Source organism: Gavia stellata, chromosome 29, assembly GCF_030936135.1.
Source record: "Gavia stellata isolate bGavSte3 chromosome 29, bGavSte3.hap2, whole genome shotgun sequence".
NCBI classification, from domain to species: domain Eukaryota; kingdom Metazoa; phylum Chordata; class Aves; order Gaviiformes; family Gaviidae; genus Gavia; species Gavia stellata.
Window position 1 is genome coordinate 595,031 of NC_082622.1, and position 23,313 is coordinate 618,343.

At 52.9% G+C, this 23,313-nt stretch overlaps 1 protein-coding gene across 3 annotated transcripts in view; it reads left to right on the forward strand.

Moving 5' to 3' along the window:
* EPHA10 (EPH receptor A10) overlaps positions 1-23,108 on the forward strand; it is a 40,664-nt gene extending 17,556 nt beyond the window's left edge. The window contains exons 4-17 of one of the 3 annotated variants that reach the window (XM_059830703.1): positions 2,361-2,516; positions 3,313-3,654; positions 10,652-10,776; positions 13,031-13,193; positions 14,610-14,718; positions 14,987-15,042; positions 16,489-16,614; positions 18,509-18,694; positions 19,457-19,518; positions 19,639-19,842; positions 21,681-21,830; positions 22,026-22,210; positions 22,335-22,490; positions 22,994-23,108. In XM_059830703.1, coding sequence (XP_059686686.1) covers positions 2,361-2,516; positions 3,313-3,654; positions 10,652-10,776; positions 13,031-13,193; positions 14,610-14,718; positions 14,987-15,042; positions 16,489-16,614; positions 18,509-18,694; positions 19,457-19,518; positions 19,639-19,842; positions 21,681-21,830; positions 22,026-22,210; positions 22,335-22,490; positions 22,994-23,108 — 2,135 coding nt within the window. Of the gene's footprint in view, positions 1-2,360; positions 2,517-3,312; positions 3,655-10,651; positions 10,777-13,030; positions 13,209-14,609; positions 14,719-14,986; positions 15,047-16,488; positions 16,615-18,508; positions 18,695-19,456; positions 19,519-19,638; positions 19,843-21,680; positions 21,831-22,025; positions 22,220-22,334; positions 22,491-22,993 lie in introns of all 3 variants that reach the window. The other 2 variants (XM_059830705.1, XM_059830704.1) reach the window with 2 other exon arrangements.
* Positions 23,109-23,313: the final 205 nt, after the last annotated feature.

Here is a 23,313-nt window from a genome sequence, read left to right on the forward strand (position 1 = left end):
GCAGCAGCTGTTCCCGAGAGTTTGCAAGATCAAGGAGCAAATGTCGATTCTTCTTCCTAGAAACACATATTTTCCTAGAAATCCCGTCTCCAGCACCTCTCAGGAGAGGATGCTCCAGCTGTCCAGCAGGCACTTACAGCGGGTAAAGGTGTTTGGGCTCCCCTTGCAGCCAGTGAGAGCAACGAGGGCTCCTGGGATGTGGATCGTCTCACCCAGTGCCAACATTGCAGGCAGGTCAGGCAGACCAGAAATGCCTGCATGTCTCCGGTGACCGCTGCCGGGTCCCGATGTCCAGCTCAGTCACCAGCTCAGCTGGCCAGTGCCCACTGATGAGGCTGCCCTTCGTGTCTGGGTCACTGCAGCATGTGCTGAAAAGCTTTGTCTTGTCCAGTTCAGCTAGGGACCACAGCCTAGAGGGGCCCAGGAGTAATCTGCTAATTTTGGCTCTCTCGTTTTTTAAAAGTTTTGGGGTGCTTTATTCTCCATTTTAACAACTTAACTCTTCAGTTTTGCTAGAGAAATATAATGTTGAGTCCACATCAGTTGGAAAGTTGCAATTTCCATTCCAGATACAAGGAATTCTCTCTTCATTTCTTGGGCATGACTGGAATGGGCTAGAGGAGGCCAAATCTGCTGCTTTCTGCAGGCTCTGCTTGTGTTGGGTGACAGGACAGCACAAGATCTTGTCTGGCAAGGAGCAAGGCTTTTAGGCAGCTCTTGAGAGGCTGTATCTGTTATGTAAGAAAAGCAAAAAAAGTCTCATGTGTGTTGCTGCTCCCAGCTCTGCCAAGCTGCCGTCTGTCGTGTGCCAGTGGCCAGGGGATGAAGGGACCGCTGGGAGTACAAACCTCAGCCGCGGTGCTGCAGTTCCTCCCTGTGTGTGACTGCAGGGCACTGAATTTCTAAAGACCTTGTGGTAGATGAAATAACCTCCCCTTAAATGTTCACCCATTTTCAGCATCCCAGGGAAAGACCCTCTCCACCCTGTGCTATGTCTAGTGCTTTGTTCTCAGATCACAGCTGTAGCTGCCAGTTTTATATCATGCTAAAAATTAATGAACCAGACTGCACTGGAATAATCTGCTTTAAAAGGAACAGTCTCAGCAGCCAACTCCTTAAAAATGGTAAGAGAGGGGACTGCGTTAGAGGAGCTGTTCATCTAGGAACTTTACAAGTGATTAAGTTTAAATATTCAGGGAGCTGATGAAGGCATAGCAGACAGCATCACCACACCAAGAAGATGAAGAAGCCAAGCAAAACATGACTGCTTCTGTTTGGCTTGAAATCCAGCTGAGACAAACTCCTGCCCCTCAGGCTGGCCCTGCTGGGGTCACCCCTCAGCGTGGAGGGGCTGCCAGCCCAAGGGGACCTCTGTGCAGGCAGGCAGGAGGTGTGCACGGGGCACGCCTGCCCCCTCCCCTGTGGGGCACCCAGCAATGACAGGCACACATTTCTTTGCAGGCTGCTTCCTTTTCAGGTGTTTTAGGGTCAAACTGAAGCTGTTGCAAACTGCTTTATGGAGTTTTGCAGCCTTTTTTGTTGTTTTTGTAAGGTAAGAAGTCTTTCGTGCAGAACTAGCTTCTGGGTGTCCTGCTACACGTATTGCTTGTAGGCTGCATGCTGCTTGTAGTAAAGATCAAGCAAGTCCTTGACCAGCATTTGAATTCCTTGTTTGTTTGCATATCAAAGGTACTTTTAAAACAAAAAGGGAAGCCTGTGTATGACCTACAAAAGCAAATTTATACTACTGTTGTTTAACTTCAGTACATACCTCACTGCCTGCAGTGACTGCTGTATAATCCACAATGATAAAGCCGTAGCTGCTAGTGACATGGCCTTGTGGCTTGGGTTTGTATATGAAGCTCTGGTGACTGAGGAGGTCTCCAACTTCTCCATTTTCAATATTCCTCCCCTTTTGGGGTTGTTGCTGAGCCTTGCTGTGGCTCCCATGTCATTTTTACTCTGCTCACCTGACTCTAAACTCTAAGCCATGCGTTTTCCATATCCTGCCTCTTTCTGCAGCCACCTTGTCCCCTATGTCCCTCCAGAACCTCCAGCTCCCTCCACGCGTTGCTCCAGCTGATGTCTGACCATTCCTCTAGCCCCTTGAAAGGGTCCCCCAGCCTGGAAATCAGTGCAGAGCTACAGCATCCCCATGTCCATTCTGGGTCAAACCAAAGGCACATCTCTCTTGGTGCCAGGATCATGCAGGTGCTCAGGAAAGGTAGCTTGGGAAGTGAGATCTGCTGGCCAGTGGCAGGCAAAGGATGTCCCAGGAAATGGGAAAATGCGGTCATCGGACATATACCTCATTCATCTTGTGGTGTTCTTCCCATAATTCCCTCTCTCTGTCTTTTCAGCTTGCCTTCCTGGATTTTACAAGCTTTCTCTCCGTCTCCCTTTCTGCTCTCCTTGCCCTGAGCACAGCTTCACGCATGAGGAAGCCTCCACGTTCTGTTCGTGCCAGAAGAACTACTCCAGGTCCCCGTCAGACCCACCATCTGCCTCCTGCACACGTATGTCTCGCTGAAATGCTGTCTCTTTGTAAAGTGAGGATATGGGGATCCAGACGTTGCATCTGTCCTGCGGCACAGAGCCGAGCGGGGGCCCGGGAGGTTGTCCGAGGCTGTCCCCCTGCTAGCCCGTGGGAGCTGCGCCTGGGCACAGGTGTCCCTGGGAGGTCCTGTCTGCACTAGGGTACTGCTGCGGTGGGGAGGGGATGGAGGGGCTGTCCCTATGCCACAGAGCTCGCAGGCTGAGGCTGCTGTCTGATGAGACAGACATGCAGTTGGGCTTGCATGCTCCCCGGTAAAACTCGGGCACAGTCATTTAGTCAATATAGTTCACAGATTTTAATTAAATGGCCTCTAGTTAATTGGATTGGACCCCAGCTACTCCAGTGATGGATGCCATAGAGCTGCCTGCACAGTGATGAGAAACCCTCCTGCTTTGCCGGCGAGCAAGTGTGGCTGGGCAGTGTCTGACCAGTGGCAGGGCTCCTGGGCCCCTTGCAGCCAAACCCCAGGGAGGCACCGGGTCTGGCTGTGCACCCCTCGGGCGCTGTGTGAGCTGCAGCTTGCTGTATATAACATGTCCCTCCAGCGGGGATCCTCTGTCCGGTGTCCCCACTGTGCTGCATGCATCAGTGCATCTGTGTCCCCTTGCATTGCCACGTGCTGTGACTGTGTGAGACCATGCTCTATTGCTCCACCACCGGTGCCTGTGTTGCTGCTCCCAGAGGACCCGTAGGTTTTCCCTTTTCCCCAGGCAGCGCCCAGCTGTCCCGGTGCACAGATGCTCTTCTGCTTCCAGGTCCACCCTCTGCCCCGAGGAACCTGGTCTACAGCCTGCGGCAGTCGTCGCTGGTCCTGGAGTGGAGTGCCCCCGCCGACGCGGGTGGCCGGAGTGACCTGACCTACAGCCTGTGGTGCGGCCGGTGCCCGGCAGCTCTGCGGGGCCGCTGTGAGCAGTGTGGCAGCAGCGTGGGCTTTGTGCCGCAGCAGACGGGGCTCGTGGACCGGACTGTCACCCTGGTGAACCTGCTGCCTCATGTCAACTACACCATCCGTGTGGCAGCTGTCAACGGTGTCTCAGGCGTCAGCCCGCTGTCGGGGCAGCAGTACGCCGAGGTCAACATCTCCACAGGCCTCGCAGGTACGGCTGCCGTGTAGCACAGGTGACCGCTGAAGGCGGGTGGTGCCTCGCCCCCATTGCACCAAGAAAACTGCTACCCGCGCTGTCTTACACTTGCGTGTCACCTCTGGGGTCTATGGGTCTGCTCAGCGGCCAGTTCTGTGGCTTCATCGATGGGAGGACGCGGGGTCTGGAGGTAGCGTGGGCACCGCCCTCGGACTCTGCCTGCCTGACACCGTGGCAGTGCCTGATTCCTCTTGGTTTGCTCCGGTGGCACAGATGTGGTGCTCAGTGACAGCAAGCAGCACAGGCAGGAGGAGGAGATGGAGACCGGCCTGCAACACTCCCAAGGGGGTTTCAGTTGGTGCCACAGGGAGGCAAGGAGCTGGCTGTGCTGGAGGAGCCCATGGCCCCATTGTCTCCTACTGTGCTGTGCTGGCTTGCAGCTGGGTGTCAGTGAACATGGTGACAGTCTGGGCTCCTCCCACGGGACGAGTCTGCTCTGTGATCTGGCTGGAGTTTGGATTTACAGATCACACAAAAGCACCTTCAAAGAAACAACATTTTCAGCCCATTCACAAAAAACCCTCCTTAAAATAGGTAATTCAAATATTGGCTATCCTTTGGAAACACAAAGATTGATTTTATCTCTCTTCTGTGCCGGTCTGTGGCACAATTTCTTACTCTTAAGTGCCCCTTTCCACTTCACGTTTCGCGTTTCTATTCCCTTACGTGAAGGGGAGCAAGCATCCAGCCTGCCTGCATGCACGGGGCCCCTGGCCGGCTGGAGGGGTTTCATCCCTCCTCAGTTGTTAGCTGTGCCTAGGGGAAATCAGCTATGGCTTGTTGTGTCCCCATCTATTCCTCTGCGGTTACGTTATTAATTTGCATGAAAACCCTTTGCCAAGCCACAGTTAATGGAGACAGATGATCCTCACATACCTCGTGGCAGGAATTGGCCAACAATTTCATCTGAAGAGATTAAACTTTGATCTTGTTATAAACAATTTTCCCACCACTTGATCAAATGTTTTTTGTGCCTGTTGTTGCTTTCTCTTCCCTCATACAATAATTTCTGTGAATCTGTTGGGTGGATGCTGTGCAGCAGACTGCTCTTTGGTGGAGGTGTCATTCCTCATTAGGATCTTTGCTGTTCAAGGATGGATTTAGCTCTGGGAAGATCTTCTGTCTCCTGAGCTCAGGCTATTCCTGAGCCAGCGTACAAGCTAGGGAGGCGTGAGCTTAACGAGGTCTAATAACGAGCTGTTCTTCCAGAGGCTCCCGCCTGGTGTTGGGCAGAGGGCGGGGGGACTGGTGCTCAGGAGCTGCCTCCTCTCCTGGAGCTTCAGGTCTGAGCTGGGGACAAGAGGCCGGGTAAGGGCAGCAAGCGCCCCGTCCTCTGTAGGGAGTGAAGCAACAAGTCCGTGATAGCAGCCCATGCCTTAGCCGTTCGTCTGTTTAATACAGCTTTTCTTCTGTGTAAGTGGGAATCTCAACCCCTCACTCAACACTGCATACTCCTGAAGGAACCGAAATACGCATAAAGAATATGGCATAATTAATCTTGTAATCTGTTCAAAATCAATGTCTCTTGTTGAGCTGTCAAGTCTCCGGATGCAGATGGTGGCTCAGAATTAGCTGAGCAGCTGAGGCTCAGGAAGTTTCTTGAAACGCTTACATTTTTTGCTGCTGAAGGTGTCTGCTCCCGGGGGCAGTGCCGGGCTGGACCTGCTCTGTCTGCAGGTGCCCAGGTAGCCCAGTTCCTCTCACTTTGGCACTGTGGGCAAGAAGTGACAGTGACGATTAACCTGCGCCTGTTGGCAAGGAGGGGGAGAAGGTCATCTCCTGGGGAGGCAGCGTCTCAGTCCAGCTCACGCCAGAGCCCCCCCGCTGCAAGGAGGGGACCCGCACGGGAGGGGACCCGGTGCAAGCAGGCAGCGGTGCAGGCAGGACGTGGAGCCATGGCTGGCTTGGACGTCTTGCAGAGCCGCTCTGTGGAACGTGCCGTGTCCAGTGAGACCTAAGCCCTGGAGCCCCTCATCATTAAAGCCCGTCACAGAAGTGTTGGATGGGGCCAGAGATCAGGAGAAAGGGAGACTTCAGGGATGCCTGAAGCAGTGGTGACTTCCTTGGTGGATGGTCTCGGGGAAGTCATTTGCAGCAGCAGGGAAGCTCTGGCTGCAGATATGCAGATTCAGAGGAAAAATTAAACAAAGAAACAAGACCCTATTTAGCTGTCAGATCCCTGCTCCTCTAAATATAGCCCTGAGTGCAGCTTCTGCACTGCCCTTCCCCTTCAGCAGTCACAAGAGGGAATTAGCGGTTGTTCACTGTATTTGCAGGGGAAAAGAAAAGATGCTGTTTAGTCTGCAGGAGGCAAAATTAATACTGTGTTTTTTCTAATCTGGCCCCAGCATGGGACTAAATAAAAGTGTTTGTGGAGCGAACGGAGCTGTTTACCTGCAGGAGTAGAACTGCATTAGCTATGTAAATGTACGCTCTGGGACAATGTCATTTATATTCCTGGCAGCGATCGGCTCCTATCTTAAAGGGCTTTTAAATCTGTTGCAGATTAATAATGCAGCCAGTGCCGAAATGCATTCTCCTTTCTCAGACTGTGGAGAGTGGTTTGTGCTGACTTAGGTCCTCTGAAGTAGACTTCTCTGCGCCTGTTGGTTGCTGGTACAGCAGCACCAGCCCAGCCCCAGCCCGGGGGGCCACAGGACGAGCTGATGCTGGGGCGAGGGCACACGCCTGTGGGGGCTTTGCCCTCCACGTGGCGAGAACCGGACCTGGAAGAGCTGCGTGGTAACTGATGAGGCCGCTTCTCTGGTTTGGGAAGAAAGACCCTGGGGCAGGAGCTGCCTGTGACAGTGCTCAGCGCGTTTTCTGTGTTGGGGTGTTAATAGCTGGTGGCGGAGGGGAGAGGCTAGCTCTCCCCAGCATGAGCAGTGCCGTGGTGCAGGGTGGCAGAGGTGTTTGAGGGCGACGGCACGTTCTGTCCATCCGATTGCCACTCACCCCATGCGGGGAGCAGCAGACAGCATGATGGACAGGTTGTGGTCTGCTCTTGCTTGCTGTGTTTGCTCGGCTGCCCCGGGTCTGAAAAGGTGTGGGGAGCACGTTCCTGGAGACGGCTGGGTGCAGGAGCTGGGGCCGGGCACCAAAGAGGCTCTTCCCGCTGCATGACTTGCAGGCACTCTTGGTTCAACTCTATCTTTAATTACTTGCTGTTGTCCATCCCTAACCCCTTTGGATTTTGGATGCAGCAGGTCATTCAGTGGAGGGTCATGGTGCCCACACCTAGTTTTATGCCTTTTCTGCTGGTACACTGGTTAATTAAGAGGAGTAAACCCACATACAATGGAATGGAGTTTATAAAATCAGGCAGAGTGGTGAATAATTTAATCTTTGCTTTTTCAGAATAGTGGCAATGTTAGGGAAGCTTAAAATATTGATGGGAAACACATTTTTTTCACAGTGTGAAATGCTTTATAGTCTGTGTGATTTTCTTTAATCCCTTTTAAACATGTTTGAGGCCAGAGCCTGCTTTTCTGGCATGTACCATGGGTTCTGCTCTACAGCCCATCACTAAGCGAGTGTGATTTTTCCTCATGACTTCATTAACAGTCAGGACCACTTGTTCAGGTTTCTTCAGTCCGTTTGCTAGATTCAGAGATACAAGAGGGCATCTGTGTGATATTTTATTCATGGGAATCGTAAAACAGCAAGGAGCACTTAACTTAGTTTACAGGAGCAAAACCCAAGTTAAGCATCAGGCTGGCCTCAGCCGCCTGCCTGTATCACTTGTCATTTCGTAAAACATGCAGTGACGTGCACTCATGCAGAGGCCACACGGTCATGGTGGGGATTACCCCACTGTTCCAGCAATGAGAGCTGTGAGCATGCCCATGTGCCTTCCTGTTGGTACTTGTGGGTCAGTGTGTGTTTGCGAGACTGATGAAGGAAGTCGAGAATATGTATCTTTTTTTTTTCATCTTATTGAAATACCTCTTGCATATGAAAACCATTCTCACCACTCTGTCCCAACAGCAAATGCCATACTACAGTCTGTGCCAGCCTAAACCTGGCTCTGTGAAGTGGGAGTAAGGAGCAATTTGCAAGGTTTGGAGCAAAAGCGCGCCAAACTGGTGCAAATGCAATCATAGTCATTATTGCTGTTTGAAGTGCCACAAGAGGGCACGGGGCTTCCTGACGGTATTGGCGGGGTTGAAGGTCTCTGGCAGAGGAGGGGAACCTTTGCTGCGCATGGGTGCTGCTGTGGCTGGCCGTTTCCCATGCGCTGTCATGCAGCCTGGTGTGCGGAGGATGGCAGCACCACGTGCACCATGGGATTGCCATGCTGGAGGAGTCGCAGACCTCCCCTTGTGCAAAAAATGTTGGCAAAAAATGTGGGAGGTTGGAAAGCTGTGAAGTGTTTGGCAGTCTGATGTGAGCAGGAGAGGTTCGCTGCATGGGCGCCCGTGAAGATCTCTATAGTCCTACCTTTTATCTTGATCCCCAAGAAAGAGGCAGACCTCGGCACGTGTTTGTGCCACGGGTTCGTGGTGCAGCCACCCCAGGGGGTCGTGTCCTGCTTGGCCTGGTGGACCTTTCTGCCTTGCTTCGCGCGCCAAGGTGAACTGTCTCCCCCTTCCTTACACGTGGACAATTGGATATCTCCTTCAAGGTCAGCTCTGGGGCCATTTACTCAGAGAATCCTTTTTAAAAACATCAAATGACATGCAGCCAGATTGCAGCAGAGGGAGCTGTGTGCAGGGGGTGTGAGCTCCCACGAGCACCGGGGCTCCCAGCTGCCCTTTGGGTCCTCTCGCTCTTTCAGCACAAACCGAATGGACTTGGAATCAGGGAGCAAATCATCATGAATAAAACATCAGGAGGACTTTTTTCTTCAGCAAAGATTAATGAACTGAGTAATAAATACAAAATTTCACAGGTACTTAAGTTTACTTTCCAGGGACTTGTTCCTCTCCACAGGCGTCTCTGTGGGATAGTCAGGGTCCAGCAAACGTCCTGATTTGATGGAGAGGCAGGACAAGTGAGAAACAGCCAATTTCCCCACGCAGCTTTCCCTGTGCCTGCTGCAGGGCCACTGGTGTAAATGGGTGAATCGGTGACTGCAGCCCCTTGAGCCTGGTGTGCCTGGCCCTTGGTGCTTTCTGGGGTGTTCTGGGGACCACCCTTCCTTGTGCTAGGACTGTGCCATCCAGACACAGCCAGGCTCGTGGCTGCTGAGTGCAGGCTGGGCAGCCCAGAGCCACAGTTACGTGAGGTTCTTTTGCCATTCCCCATTCCCTCCGCATCCAGGGAGGAGGCTATCTGCCCCCCAACCATGACAACTTGTGGCACAGCCCCAGGAGAGCTGTGAAGACCTTACTTCGTGTGTTTGGCCACCGGAAAGGTCGGGTTTTCTAATCAATCCTAATTTTCTCTCTAGTCAATCCAAAGCAGAATGAGGGGCTCAAATAGAAGCTTTTATCAAGGTACCATGTACAAAGTTTGTTCTCCCTACTAAAATATTTAGTGTCTTTCTTGAATAGCACCTTTGCAGCAAAGACACCGATGTCCTAGCATGTCCCAAGCAGCCCCTTCCTCCCTGCTTTTGCTGGTGAATGCCCTGGCCATGGGCAGATCATCGTGTCTGAGCTGCTGCTGCCTTGCTCTGGGCAGTGTGGGGATGCTGCGTCCTTGGCTGGCTCCTGAGATGCTGCAGGCAGTCTGGCAGGTCCAGCTGGCTTTCTGCTGGTGCGGGAGGCAGAGGCTTTTGGAAGAGCTGCTGGGATGCTGCCTGCAGGCAGGGAGCCCGGTGCAGGCAGTGCCACTGCCTGTCAGCTGCAGGAGCTGTACGGGCATGGAGCGCAGCTCAGCAGCTTGAAGGCAGGAGAAGGTGGTCAGAGGAGGAGACGGCGTGCAGGAGGCTCTGGGAAGATGGAGACGAGCGCAGCAGGGTAGGGCAGGCAGAGCCTCTGTTGCCGTAAACAGCAAAGGCATCAGCATCAGGCAGAGAGCCTGCAGATAGCTGTAACCGTGAGCTGCCTGCTGCGTGCTGGAGCCAAACCTGGTTAAAATGGGAATACTTGGCAAGTGCATCTTGCATAGCAAGATGAACTAAACGGGAGCACACATGCCAGGGAGGAAGATTCAGCATGGAGCATGTGCTAACTAGAAACAAACAGCCAGCTCCTGGGGCACAGGCTGTGCGCTCAGCAGCGGGTTGGGCCGGCAGCTCTCCCGTCTTCCCATCTGTCTGGGGTGGTGTGGGGCAGAGCTTGTGCCAGCGCGGCTGGAGGCGGCTGGAGAAGCCTTGGTACGTCCTACAAGCCCTCCTCAAAGATTGTATTTTGCATTTGCCAGAAATCATTAGCAGGTTCAGAGCACTGGATGTTAGCCGATGCTCAGACCCCTCCTCAGCACCATGGGCAGAGAGAGGTCCCTTTCAGATTTTTTTCTTGTTTTCGGTCAGAGTGTTACTAGCTGCCCACAGATTACAAAGCTGTTGTATTTTTACCATCATATTCTCCCATTGGATGATCACCAGCTTGGAGTTTGCCCTATTTCAGTCCTGATTCAGAGAGAGGGAACTGGTATCTGCAGAAGCAGCATGCTCTTCAGCTGTTTAGATTGTTATAGGTTTTACTGTGGCGTCACAGGGCAGAAGCAGAAATGAAGTAACCACCACTGAACACGTTTGTGCTGACATGGGAGTCGCAGTTGAGATGAATATAAGGATAGAGATAAAATTCCCTGTAATGTGTGATCTCCTGGTTGCACTTACTTGGCTGTTCAGAACCGAAGTAACCAAACCGTGGTGGCGTGCAGTGTCACTGGCCATGTCCCGGGGCTCTGCCCCAGGCCTGTCCGGCTGTTCTGGGGTGGTGTGGGGGACTTTGGGTGCTGCTGGCTGCGGGGAGGGCACAGAGCGTGCTGCCAGCGCAGAGGGGGATGCTCTGCCCCCGGCAGCACCGCGGACACCCGCTGCTTTCCTCTGCTTTTTCAGCGCCGACTCCTGTCACCGACATCCGCATGGATAAAGTTGAGCAGAAGAGCGTCTCCTTGTCATGGCAGGAGCCAGGCTTCCTGACAGCCAACGGCACAGAGTACGAGATCAAGTACTATGAGAAGGTAGGCTCTGGGGACTGGCTCCGGCTCTTGGCCGTGCCCTGGGCCTCCCTGGCCGACTCCCGGGGGCTTTGCCTTGCCAGGTCTGCCCCTCGGGAGTGCGGTGCTGCGTGTGCCGCCGCTCCCGGTCGCAGTCAACCAGCTGCCGCGTGAAGGTTGAGCGGTGGGAAAGGGAGGGAGTGCGTGTCTGCAGACAATGCTATTGTGAAGATTTTACTGGTGCCTGAAAGTAAGAGGAGTGCTTCAAATGGGGGCCAATAAGGTCTTTTCTTCTCCAACAGTGTTATGCAATCTGCTTATGCAAGTTTTAGGAAATTTGGATTATTTGTAGAGTTTATGTTAATTAGTGGGTTTTTTCCCACCATCTGTGCAGCAAGATTTCATCCAGTCCTAATGTTGACAACTCCCTAGGAGAAAAAGTAAAGCTAATAATTTTCATTCATTCTTTCTTTTTTTTTTTTAATGCATTGGATGGCTTTTTATAAGGACATTAGAAATTTGGGGTTTGGGTGCTTGCCATTAGCCAGCTAGGCAGGGACTGCTTAAACGGTACTGGGTTTGTAAATCTTTGACGAGATGACACCTGATTCATACCCTGCTCTCTGGGAAAGCGTTAGGACTGAGGGCCACCAAGCCCATGACTTCGGTGAGCTGTGAGTGGTCTTCCACACAGGAGGGGACACAAGCAGACATTTTTCTGACAGTCTCTTATTTTTAAAAAAGCTGTTATTTGACGGTGTGGTGGGTTGAGAATTTTAGAAGAAATACAGGTGGGCAGGGACAATACTCTAAATCAAAATAAATGCAGTTTATGACACAGTTCTGCAAATTACCTTATCTGCGTGTGCTCAGGCTCGTTATGAAACTGATTACATGTCAAGCAAGCTGTGCAGGTGACATGTTGGTGTTCTGTATTTAGAAACAAGCTACCTTGAAGCTGATTCATATTAATGTGATTTCCAGCATCTGATAGATTTGAAAGGAGGAATCTGCGGGTGAGGGTGAATGCTGAAGCCTGAGATGGTAATTCCTGTGCAAATGGGCTGCAGCAACAAGATACTCAGGGTATGTGAAATGAGGAAACGTCCTGCTTGGGTAGGGAATTCAAAGTATAGTTTAGCAATTATTCACTGAAATGAGGCTTTTGATGCTGACATGAAAATAAACTTAGTTCCTAATCTTTGCTTTTAAAGCTGTACTTTAACTTTGGATATTCAAGGAGAAAAGGGTATCAAATGGAAAATACATTTCACAGTGATGTCCCCGGCCCTGCGAGTGGCACAATGAACGGCTGCTGCCTGTGCCCGTGCCAGATCACAGGGCTGGGATGCTTGTTGGGGCTGGTCCCTGGCGCGACAAGGGTGCAGTACACACGTGTGGGACCCGAGAGAGGCAGACGCTGAGGCAGCGGGACACGGCCCGGCCCTGCTCCCGGTGGAAAGTAGCCTCAGATAACCCCAGTCTGGGACTGCAGTGGCATGGGCCTCATCTTGTCACTGGGGAACTTGTTTGGAAGTACTCGACACAGCTGAGAAAACGGTCTCTGACGGCAGCTGCACAGAAGCACGGGAAGCTTTGCAGGAGCTGGCGGGAGGGCTGGGGCTTGTTTTGCTCTGCAAACCACGGGAAGCAGAGGCACGGGGCTCTGCTGCTCTGGCGCGTGAAAGCGGCGCAAGTTGCCCAGCGGTCCCACCGGCTGCCTGGCTGGGCAGAGCCCACCCGGCCTTCGCAGCCTCCAGCAGCGGCTGCAGGAGGGGGGCTGCCCGTCACGCTCTCCCTTTGTCAAAGCAGAGGTATCTGTAGATCGCTGGCCAAGTGAATAAAATCCCCGGGACCAGGACTGTTGGCAAGCCCACCTGCCAGCTTTGATTACTCAGCGTGTGCTAATACGTGCATATTTACCCCCCCTGTAGCAGGGGAGCGGGAAGGGGCTGGATGGTGCTAGCAGCCAAGCCCCAGCACAGGGGCAGGTGGGAGGAAAGGAGCCATGCGGGGTGACACAGCTGCTCCCCACTGCCCCATCCTCCGCCTGTCTTCATAGCGCATCGTCTGGCTCCATCTGCCATTTCATGTGACCTTTCCGTGTAATTTCTATTAATGAGACATCTAGTAAATATATTCCTTCTGTTGAAGTTTTATGTTTAGATAGACTGCCCGGATGGGACCCAGAGGCGAGGCGAAGATACAGCTGTGCTGTGCCTGCTCCGTGGCGCAGCTGTCAGTCCAGCTAGATCTTGGGTATCTCATTATTTCACAGGATCAGAGAGATCAAAGTTACTCAACTGTGAAAACCACGTCAACGGCCGTGACGGTCAATAACCTGAAGCCTGGCACCCTCTATATTTTCCAAATTCGGGCATCTTCCTCACCGGACTACGGAAACTACAGCCCTAGTATTGAAGTGGAGACGCTGGCAGAGCGTAAGTGTTGGCAAGGCTCATCGTCTCTTACACATGCACCTGCAGACATGAGGCGCTTTGAGCTGAGTTGTGGGGATGCTGCTGCTCACTGCTCCTGCCGCAGATGCTCTTGGTTTTGTGGAGCAGCATCTGTTCCGCTGCTGCTGCTGCTCCCAGTCTAATAGCAGGTACTTCCCAGGACTTGCTTTTCATTGCACTTTCCTATTTGATTTTAACAAGGTTGCTCCTGCTGGCCTGCCGGTCCTGGAGGTGTCTGTCCTCACTCTTCTCAGTGCAGCATCAGTGAGGGCAGCCACTCTCTGGCTCCTTTCTGGTGTAGAGGCTGGGGACAGAGTCTCTGCTCTTTGAGATTGCCCCAGAAAGTGCTTATGAGAGCCAGAGTGACCGGGGGTTGTTTTGCCTTGGCATGATGTTGGTGCTGGAACGGATCTCACCAGGTCCCTTTTGTGGGGACACCAAACAGGTGCTAGAAGGGAGTGAGTGTTGGTCCCTGCTGGCGTAACTGCCGAGGGCACGGTCCTGCCTGGGTCTGCGAAGCTGTGCAGCCCACGGTGGGCACTGCAGAGATGGGGTGGCCGGCTGCACGGGCTGCAGCAGAGGAGGCAAGACCAGCCTGGAGATCCAGCTGGCCTTGGATGCGTGCCCCAGATAGGAGATGACTGCTTACCCCTGCTGCCATCCTGGCTCATGAGGCACTTGGCTTGTTAGCTGCTTGGCTGAATAAGGTCAGCCAGCATCAGTGTTATTTGCTGGGGCTTTTCCTTTTCACAGTTTCCATTCAGAACTATAGTCCGGAAGCATCTTATTTCACTGACTAAAAGAGGGCTTGGAGAGGTGGTAGGGCTTCAGCTTAATAACCCACCCTGGCTAGAAATGAAAGCCCTGAGATGGCTGGCTCAGTACGACTCTCACAGATTGTGTTTAACAGGGCTTTAAATTGCATCCATTTGCCACACAGAAGACATTTTCAGAATGAATTGAAGTCAATAAAAATTTTATATAGAATGTAGCTTTCTAATACCCCTGTTTGCAGAAGCAGGAAGGGAAGGGATTAATGTGATGAAGGAAAACTATTTGTAAGCCATAAATTTTAATATGTCCCTCCGATAAATAGGAGCCTTTCCTCAACACTGATTAACAAAAAAAGGAGCCCAGTGTGGCAGTGCTGGGGTTGCTCCATCCACACCTGCAGCACTGCCCTGCACATTGGTCTGATCTACCAGCTCGAGCTTTTAAAACTGAACCAGCATGTGAATTGCTGTGAGGGTGGTGAAAAGTAGCCTGGCGCTGCGGGTGAATTGTCCCACAGCCTTGCTGGAGGATGCAGGCTGGCATTGGGAGCAGCGCCCGGGACTGCCCCATGCCTTGGACCTGCTCCAGGGTGTGTTGCCAACTGGCTCTGCTTCCCTCCCGCAGTGACGGTGGCCTCCAGCGAGCAGAACCCCGTCCTCATCATCGCGGTGGTGGCCATCGCGGGGCTGACGGTGCTGGTGTCCATGGTGATTGGCGTGATGGTCTGGAGGAGGTGAGCGGAGCTGCGGCTGAGCTGGGGCAGAGACCAAGGAGGTTTGGGGCTGGGGCAGGGGAGGAGGACCAAAGCGAAGCCCCCACAGCAGGGGCTCTCGGGAGCACGGGGCAGCGCTGGCTGTAAGCGTGGGAGCTGGGTTGAGCTGCCTGCTGGCTCCTTGCGCCATGGGGCTGGACCCGGTTCCTGAGCACTGTAACTTGAGGCTTTTATATCCAGTGAGAGGCTGCTGCCCAGATAATGGTGTGCATCTTCATTCTCGTTGCAGACAGTGTGGGTACAGCAAAGCCAGCCAGGACGGGGATGAGGAGCTGTACTTCCATTGTAAGTGAAGCCTGGCCACTGTGGCCGGTACGACTGTGTGGGGATGCCTGTATTTATTGCTATTATTAACCAAACTCCCAACAAAACAGCCCTGAATCCATGCTTTTGAAGTGTTGTCATCTCACATTATCCCAGAGCAGGGGCTCAGTGCAGCGAGGCTCTCTGGGGACAGAGGGCTTGACAGCTTCATAAGCTAGTGTCCATCCTTCCCGCACACAGGTCACTGCCATGCCGAAGGAAATGGGGATGCTTTCAGGGGCGTATGAATTATTCCATCAGCTTTTCACAAACGGCTACATGAGAATACAGCTTTGTTTTCTGGGGCTACTCTTGATTATTGAGCAGCAATAATTTTACGGACAACAGTTGTCAAAGGAAATTCGGATGTCAGGATTGATGAGTTTATTTGATTCCTGGCATATGCCCATGAAGCGCATACATGCTCTTCTGCTCCCTGAAGCATTTCAGAAGCAGCAGAGCCTACATGCTTCTGGGACGCAGCTTGGCCATTTCACCTGACTTTGAAGGGTCTCTTGCTGCTGAGCTGCCCTTGGGAGTTTGCCGAAGGGTTTCTGTGCAGGGCGAGGGCAGCGCAGCAGCTGCTTGGTCTTGGGAAGGTGAATGGAGCTGAGGTGGAAGGGAAGCCTTGTGTGCTGTGACCCCTTCCCAGGGGCAGCAGGGCTCTGCTGTTTGCCCATGCGCTCGTCCTGGACGGGCCAGGCAGCTCATGCAAAATATCCATCATCCTCCTTTCCTTGCCTTGCCCAGGGAGAGGAGGAGACGCGGCAGCGCTCTAGCAGGGGCTCCGCGATGGGCAGAGCTGATGTCCTTCAGCCATTGTTTCGGCTGTTTGTTTTCAGGAAATGTGAATGAGGGTTTTGAGGAAGCCCCAGCAAGCTGGTGGCTGTTTCCCCTCCGGAGCTTTGCAGCGGCTCCTCTAATTGGGTCAGCCTCGTTCCGCGCGGTTCTCCTGGACGTGCTCCCCAGCAGGGTTGCTCACCACGCAGCAGATGGTAGGCGCCTGTGGGAGGTATTTTGCTGCCCATGCTGCTAATCGAGGGGACCTGGAACATGGCTGTTGTTCGTTATTATAATTATCTCTCCTAGAGGTCTTGGGAACTGAGATGATTTGGATACTTGAGGATTAGCACGGGTGGCAGATAGGCTCAGTCCGGGCGGGGGCTGCACTAGAGTGAAGGAGCTGCTCTCCTTTGACCCAGGGGTTGTGGCAGTGGAGCAGAGTGATTAGGTTCATTTAATCCCACATGAAATTTCCTAGCAACCTTAAAGTTGAGTCTTTTGCTTTGCTTATAAAAAGGTGGCAAGTTAATCCTGCCAGCAGACCTGGAGGCAGATAACCTGGGACAGCGTTTCCCGGGACAGGCGGGCAGAAGCTCTGCCGAGCCTTTCTCACGTGCCCTTTGTGCATTTCTTGCTTTCCTGCAGTTAAAATACCAACCAGGAGGACCTACATCGACCCTGACACTTGCGAAGATCCCATGCAGGCTGTGCATCTCTTTGCCAAAGAGCTGGATAACGCTAGTATTAAAATTGAGAGGATCATTGGGACAGGCAAGTTTCTCCTCGCCGGCCCCTCTGCGGCGGGCACCGGGGTGGTGGCCGTGCCGCGGGGAGGTGGCTTTGCCGCAGGCTGTGCTTGTGCCCGGCCAGAGCACTCCCCTCTTGCCCCCGGCACGCAGGGCCATGGTAGTGCCGTGACGTTGCTGCTGCAGTCCTGCCTGACCCGCAGTGCCATGGGTGCGTGCCGGCCCTCCCGCTGCTGCCCGCGGGCTCTGCCCACTTTGCCAGTGGCTCCCAAGGCAGCTCCTCGTCCTCCGGCACCGTCAGCGCCACAGACCTTTGCTCTTGCTCTTGTCTCAGGGGGGTACATGCTTGTAGCAGGGAGATGGGAGTGGGGGCTGGTGGGTATTTTGTTCGGGAGCTTGATTTCACATTCCTGTTTGTTTTTCTGAGGCACTAAGTACAGCCAACCGAGTGAGGCATGGACCAGAAAGCGTCAGCAATTATCTGCATCTGGGCAGTTTGACAGCAGCATCAAAACTATTTATAAATATGTGAATCTAATGATTTATTGATTTTCATCAACTTCACTGCCTAAAACTTAAAAGCAAATTAAAATCCTCTCACTGGACCCTAGAGCCTTAATCGCTAATGTGTGCCAGAACATGGAAAACATGATTATTCTTTTTCATTTCTTTTCCTAAAGATAAATTCAGCTGCAGAAAAAGAAGAGGTGGAGGAAGGGAAGAGGGAAGGGCTTGCCCACCAGCTTAAAGGACAGTGTTGGAGGGAAGAGGACACTGAGGAGAAGAGGAGGTTATCTTTGTAGCTGCTGAGTGGAGCAGCTGAGACTAATCCCACATACCTTTCTGAAGCAAATTGGTGTTTGAAACATCAAGAAAAATTAGTCAGGAAGACATTTAAATATAAGGAATTTGGGAGTGCATTTGTCTCACTGCTGACCTAACAAGTACCTGGCTTTCAAATCAGTAAAGCTTTTCATAGCTGCACGTGTTTTGCTGTAAAGGCAATATTGGCCTTTTATGTTACGAATTTGGTAGCTCCTGTTGCCAAGCGCGTGGCTGTGCAGAGTGGGATGCTCTGTCTCGAAGACTGCAGAAACCCTCCTGGCCCTGCCGTGCTCTGTTCCATGAGAAGCAGAGCCGGCATGTGCCGAGCTGGGAAGCAGAATGGGCCAGGCTCAGGGAGCATGAACTCGGTGGCTGAGGGTTAATGTTCTTCTCATGGGAAAAAGCACAATATGCACTTGAGCAGAGCATGGAGAGAATGGCTGAGAGGTGTAGGAAGAGGAAGAAGAAATTGCATTGCATTATCACACATTTTTAGTATCACATGCTGATGCTAAATTTGTGTGAAGGTTGTGTGTTCAGCAAAGGTGGGGGAATATGGTAAAACAGACTTTGCAGGGGAAACTTGCAGCCGTGCAGGGCTCCGCATGTTTCTGAGTTTGTGGATTGGCAAATCCTCTGATTAATGATGGGGAAGTCTTGCTTGTCTACATAGCAAGACACATCACTTGTGCTACAGAAATGCACTTTATGGTCCCAAAGCAAAGAAAATATCCCCTAAAGGGAAGCTGACTTCCCAGAAGAGGACTGCTGCTGTTTGCTTTGTAGCGTGTGTGTGTGTGTATATATATATATATATATAGATGTATAAAACCTCTCTTTATAGTGCATTGCAGCAGCTCAGTAAAACATTGCCCTTACCCAACAATACCAAAAGCTGTGAGGAAGCTGTGAAGTCAGCTAGCAGGTAGCTTATTCTTTCACAGTCTGGAAATGGCAGAGGGATCTGTGACAGCACACAAAGGAGTGGCGTGAATGCGATTGCAGGGGTTCTCTGGGAAGGCGCGGTGCTGAGCAGTGGGCTGCGAGGGACTTCCTGCCATGGATGCTGTTTAACTCATCTCTCTGCTGCACAGGGGAGTTTGGAGAAATCTGCCGGGGATGCCTGAAGCTGCCCAGCAAGCGAGAGCTGCCGGTGGCGATCCAGACCCTGCGGGCAGGGTGCTCGGAGAAGCAACAGCGCTCTTTCCTGGCAGAGGCGTGCACCATGGGCCAGTTCGATCACTCCAACGTCATCCGCCTGGAGGGGGTCATTACCAGAGGTAAGGGGTGTCCCGGGCTATACTAGATGGGGCAGCCTGAGCCATGTGCAGTGGAGGAAGGCTCCTGTGCTGCAGGCAATGTGCTTAGGCTGCTGCTTAACCTGGTGCTGGAGGTGCAATACTGTTCGCTCTCTGGAAGTCAGGTGTTTCCTCATATATTAACTATTTTAGCATTCTGTTGATTAATAAAATGCTTACAGCTAGATTAATAAATCCAGGTAGTAGGACTGGCTTAGCAGCAAAACTGTGCACTCTTAAAAAAAGCAAACTGAAGTGAGGTTCTGTCAGTAAAACAGATGACTCTGCTCCCAGCTCTTGTGGGAGTGTGTCCGCTGAACTAGCCTGCGGATGCTGTAGTTAAATGGATATTCATGTAAATCCAAAGAAATGTGAGCACATGTGCTGATTTTAACTAGCCTTTTAATTAGGTAAGGAAGTATTCCTGTCCTGAGTCTTGGGCTGAGCTGATTGCTTTTGCTTTCACTGGGTAGTGCTGTCCTCCTTTGTGATATGGTTTAGTGTCCTGATTAAACGAGCATCTGATACTGCGATCCAGTGGGATCCCGGCTGGGAATGACAGGAAAGCCTCGGACCTGCTGCTCATTGCAAACTGTCTGAGATAAAGTCCTTGTCCCCCTTAATAGCCAGGCAGTGCAGGCTGACCACGCCGGAGGTTAGCACCCGGATTTCTAACACCTGCAGTGTTAGAACTGCCTGAGCAATGGGCAGGACTCACGCAGTGCTCCTTTTCTGTCCGTGCAGGGAGTCCTATGATGATAGTGATGGAGTACATGGGGAACGGCGTGCTAGACTCTTTTCTCAGGGTGAGTGCTGTGGAAGCTGGTGGTAACTGCTGGGGTCTGCCACCCGCTTGGGCTCTGCTGGTGATGCCCCCTTGAAGTGGGCATTACTCACCTTTGGCTTTTCCTCCTCTTTTTTTACAGAAACATGAGGGACAGTTCACGGCCACCCAGCTCGTTTGCATGTTGCAGGGGATTGCCTCTGGCATGAAGTACCTGGCAGAGATGGGTTACATACATAAAAGCCTTGCTGCCCACAAAGTCCTTGTGAACAGCAGCCTGGCTTGCAAAATAACTGGTTTCAGAAGGCCACAAGAAGATAAGATGGAGACCATCTTCTCCACCATGGTAAGCTGCATTTCCAAATTCTGTTGTCAACATTCCACGAAAGCAAAATGCTGATGGAATGGCTGCAAAACCTCCGCAGAGGTGGATCTCCCTGGCTGCAATGCACAGCCATGGCCAGGAGTGCTTGGACTGGGGCCTGGCGTCACTGGAGAGGTTTGCAGCCTGCTCTGAATGCTGAATAAGGATCAAAGCCAAAGCCAGCCAGCTTCCACAGTTGGAGTTGATAAGACATACAGCAATCCTACTCCAGAACCAGTGTTTTTCCTAGGCTCCCATTTCCTTCCTCGTGTATGGATGCGGGCTCTGCATCTTAACAGCTTCTTTCTCAGGTAGAAATCAAATGAGTTTAGCCAGGGAACCTCACAGCAGCTGCCCGGCGCCGCTCTTCCTCTGGCCGCAGCCCTGCCGTACATCTGCGCAAACTGGCAGAGAGGCGGTGGGTGGCTGGAGGCAGCCCTGGCAGCCTCAGGGTTCCTTATGTCTGTTTTATCACTTGTGATGAAATTCATGGTTTTCAATTAAGAATTAAAGTCCTGCTTCATTCACACTTATGCCTCGTCAGCTCTGCTAGCCAGCGCGTCTCCCGAGTGCCTGTGTGTGCTTGGAGGAGCTGCCCGGGAGCCCTCGGGCGTGGAGCTGGGGGGCTGCCCCTGCCCCCGAGGCCCCACAGCCACTCGCTGGAGCTGGCTCTCCCTCCCCACTTCTTTCACACACTGCTTTGGCACATTTCACTTGAGGGTGCATCAATGCATTTATAACTGCAGAGCAGTAAGATGTATTTCATTTGGTACCCGTAATCAGTATCAGCTGCCCAGTATCAGCTGGGGCTGTTAGCATATCACATCAACCAGGCATTAATATTTTAAAGAGCTTTGATTCCTCAATCAAATGAGCGCTTGCTGTTTGTAGGGAGCATTGGGCAGCCCCAAGGAGGCAGCTGACGTGTGCTGCCTGCAGGGACCCGGTGCCTGTGTCCCAGTGCAGGGTATGGGCGTCCCAGGGGGAAGAGCCGGGTTTGGCCCACACTCTGCCAGGAGCTGCAGTCATTTGCCAGCTCCAAACAGGCCAGTGGCAGAAAGAGTCTTGGAAAACTTTTTCAGGCGTTATCACTAGCTGCAGGGAGGCATGCTCAGTGCAGTCTGTAGGGAGAGCACTACTGTCCCAAAGAGTCCCTGGCAAAGCGTGACCCCCCCTTGCTGGACGTGGCGAGCGTTGCCTGCAGAGCTGTAGCTCAGCTGTGGCTGTCCTGCTGCAAAGCTCTCGAGCAGAGTTGCCCTGGCACTGGCGTGCTGCTGGGTATGGAGCAGCCCGCTGAGCGAGGGGGATGGAGAGCCCAGCAGGAGCCCTGGCTTCTCCCGCTGTGATGCAGCGGGACTGTGGCTTTGGGGTCAAGGTCTCCCTGCTGTTAATTACAATTAGCTGCGGTGTCTGTCACCTGCTTCCCCTAGTGCATCCAGAGGGCTCTGGAGATGCTGAGATGGGGATTGCTAATTACAGGAGAGCAAGCCAGGGTGGAGGGACTGTGTGTTTGCACAGCTCTGAAATGGCTTTCATTAAATATTAATGTATAAAATGCCATCAGCTCTTTCCAGAGACATTCTCCTCTCCCATTAATATTTCAGGACTCACACTCCCATGTAGTATAGGATTGCACGGCCATTTTAAAATAAATTGAAGCAAAAGTTTTCTTAGCACTAAACCTGCATGTGGCACATGGGCTTGCTTGGTGTATGCCCTGCGATGCCGGGCAGGGCATGACAAACGGCCATCCGGGAATCGCGTGCATTGGCTACGTCCTGCAGTGCAAGCATGTAATTTCTCCCCTTCCGCCCATCCAGCGTGGGAAGAGCCTGGTGCTGTGGTCGGCCCCTGAAGCCATCCAGTATCACCACTTCAGTCCGGCCAGCGATGTGTGGAGCTTCGGCATCGTCATGTGGGAAGTCATGTCCTACGGCGAGAGACCCTACTGGGACATGTCCAACCAGGACGTGAGTCCCTGGCGGCCATGTGGTAGATGACAATGTTGTCATTGCTTGTGGTGTGCGGGTGGGTCTGTGGTGCACGGAAGAGCTGCTGCTGCTCCCCAGGCAGCGTGCGAGGAGGGAGGTTTGTGCCACGGGTTTGCCTGTGATCTGCATCGCAGCGTCTGACCCCGTCCCCTCCACCCTCCTCTGCCTCTGCAGGTGATGAAGGCTGTGGAGGACGGGTTCCGCCTGCCTGCCCCAGTGAACTGCCAGCCGCCCCTCCATCAGCTCATGCTCGACTGCTGGCAGAAGGACCGCGGCCAGAGACCCAAGTTCTCGCACATCCACAACATCCTGAGCAAGATGGTGCAGAGCCCGGACCTCCCGAAGTGCCCCAGCTCCACGTGCACCAGGTGACTGCCCTCTTGCTTTGCTGCCTGTTGTTCTGCTTTACCTGCCAGTTCCCACCTCAGGCGTGCCGTGCCCTGCTTCCTTCTCACCGCCCCGTTTTGTTGGCAGGTCCCACAGCACGTCCATCCCCCTCACTGAGCGTACCTTCTCAGCCTTCCCGTCTTTCAGCTCTGTGGGCGAGTGGCTGGAAGCAATAGAAATGGGCAGGTACAAAGACAACTTCACTGCTGCGGGCTACTGCTACCTGGAATCGGTGGCCAGGATGACAGCCCAGTAAGTGAACTGCTTTCCTGGCTATAACCTCATGTCACTGGGTGCAGCGTGAGTGAGCTCTGCTTTGCAGTTACAGTCAGGTGTCACTAAACAAGAGGACAGATCTTCCAAAACACGTCTGTAAGAGATTCCTGGCATGGGTTGGGCTGCGTGTGTTGTGCATCTCAGTTGCTGGTTTTTGAAGCTGAGATTTAAACCTGTAGTTTCTGACAAGACTAGTGTTGCCTGTCCCTTCCAGAAAGCAGAGACAAATTGAATGGAATTTACTGATAACCTGTTATGCAGGCAGCACAGGGCAGCAGGGCCGGGAGCTGTCTCATGCTTGGTGTGCTGCAGGCACATGTTTCCCCTGGATTCCCAGTCAGGGTCCGTATTGCTTTGGCAGGTCCGCGGTAGCCTTGATAGTCTGAAACGTGCGCTGCCCTTGCCTGAGAGCAGTCAGTGGTGGGGCACTGCACAGTTAGGTCTTGTTTTTCATGGCTGACGCCGGGCTCATTTTGCAGAGATGTCCTCAGCCTCGGGATCACGCTGGCAGAGCACCAGAAGACCATCCTGAGCGGGATCCAGACTCTCCGGGCCCAGGTGATACAAATGCATGGCCGAGGCGTGCAGGTGTGAAGCAGCCCCCTGCAGAGGTGCAGAGCACTGACCTGGCGCTGCTGGGGAGGAGACAGCCAGCCGGCCGCAAACCGGACCAAATCTCTGAAACTTTGCGGTTTCAGGTGGGATGTGGGAATCACTGGGCTGCTGCCAAAGAAGTCATTCCACGTGGCAAGAGGGCAGGGTTTCCTGTCCCCTGTGCCAGGGAAGGCAAATTCCTGGG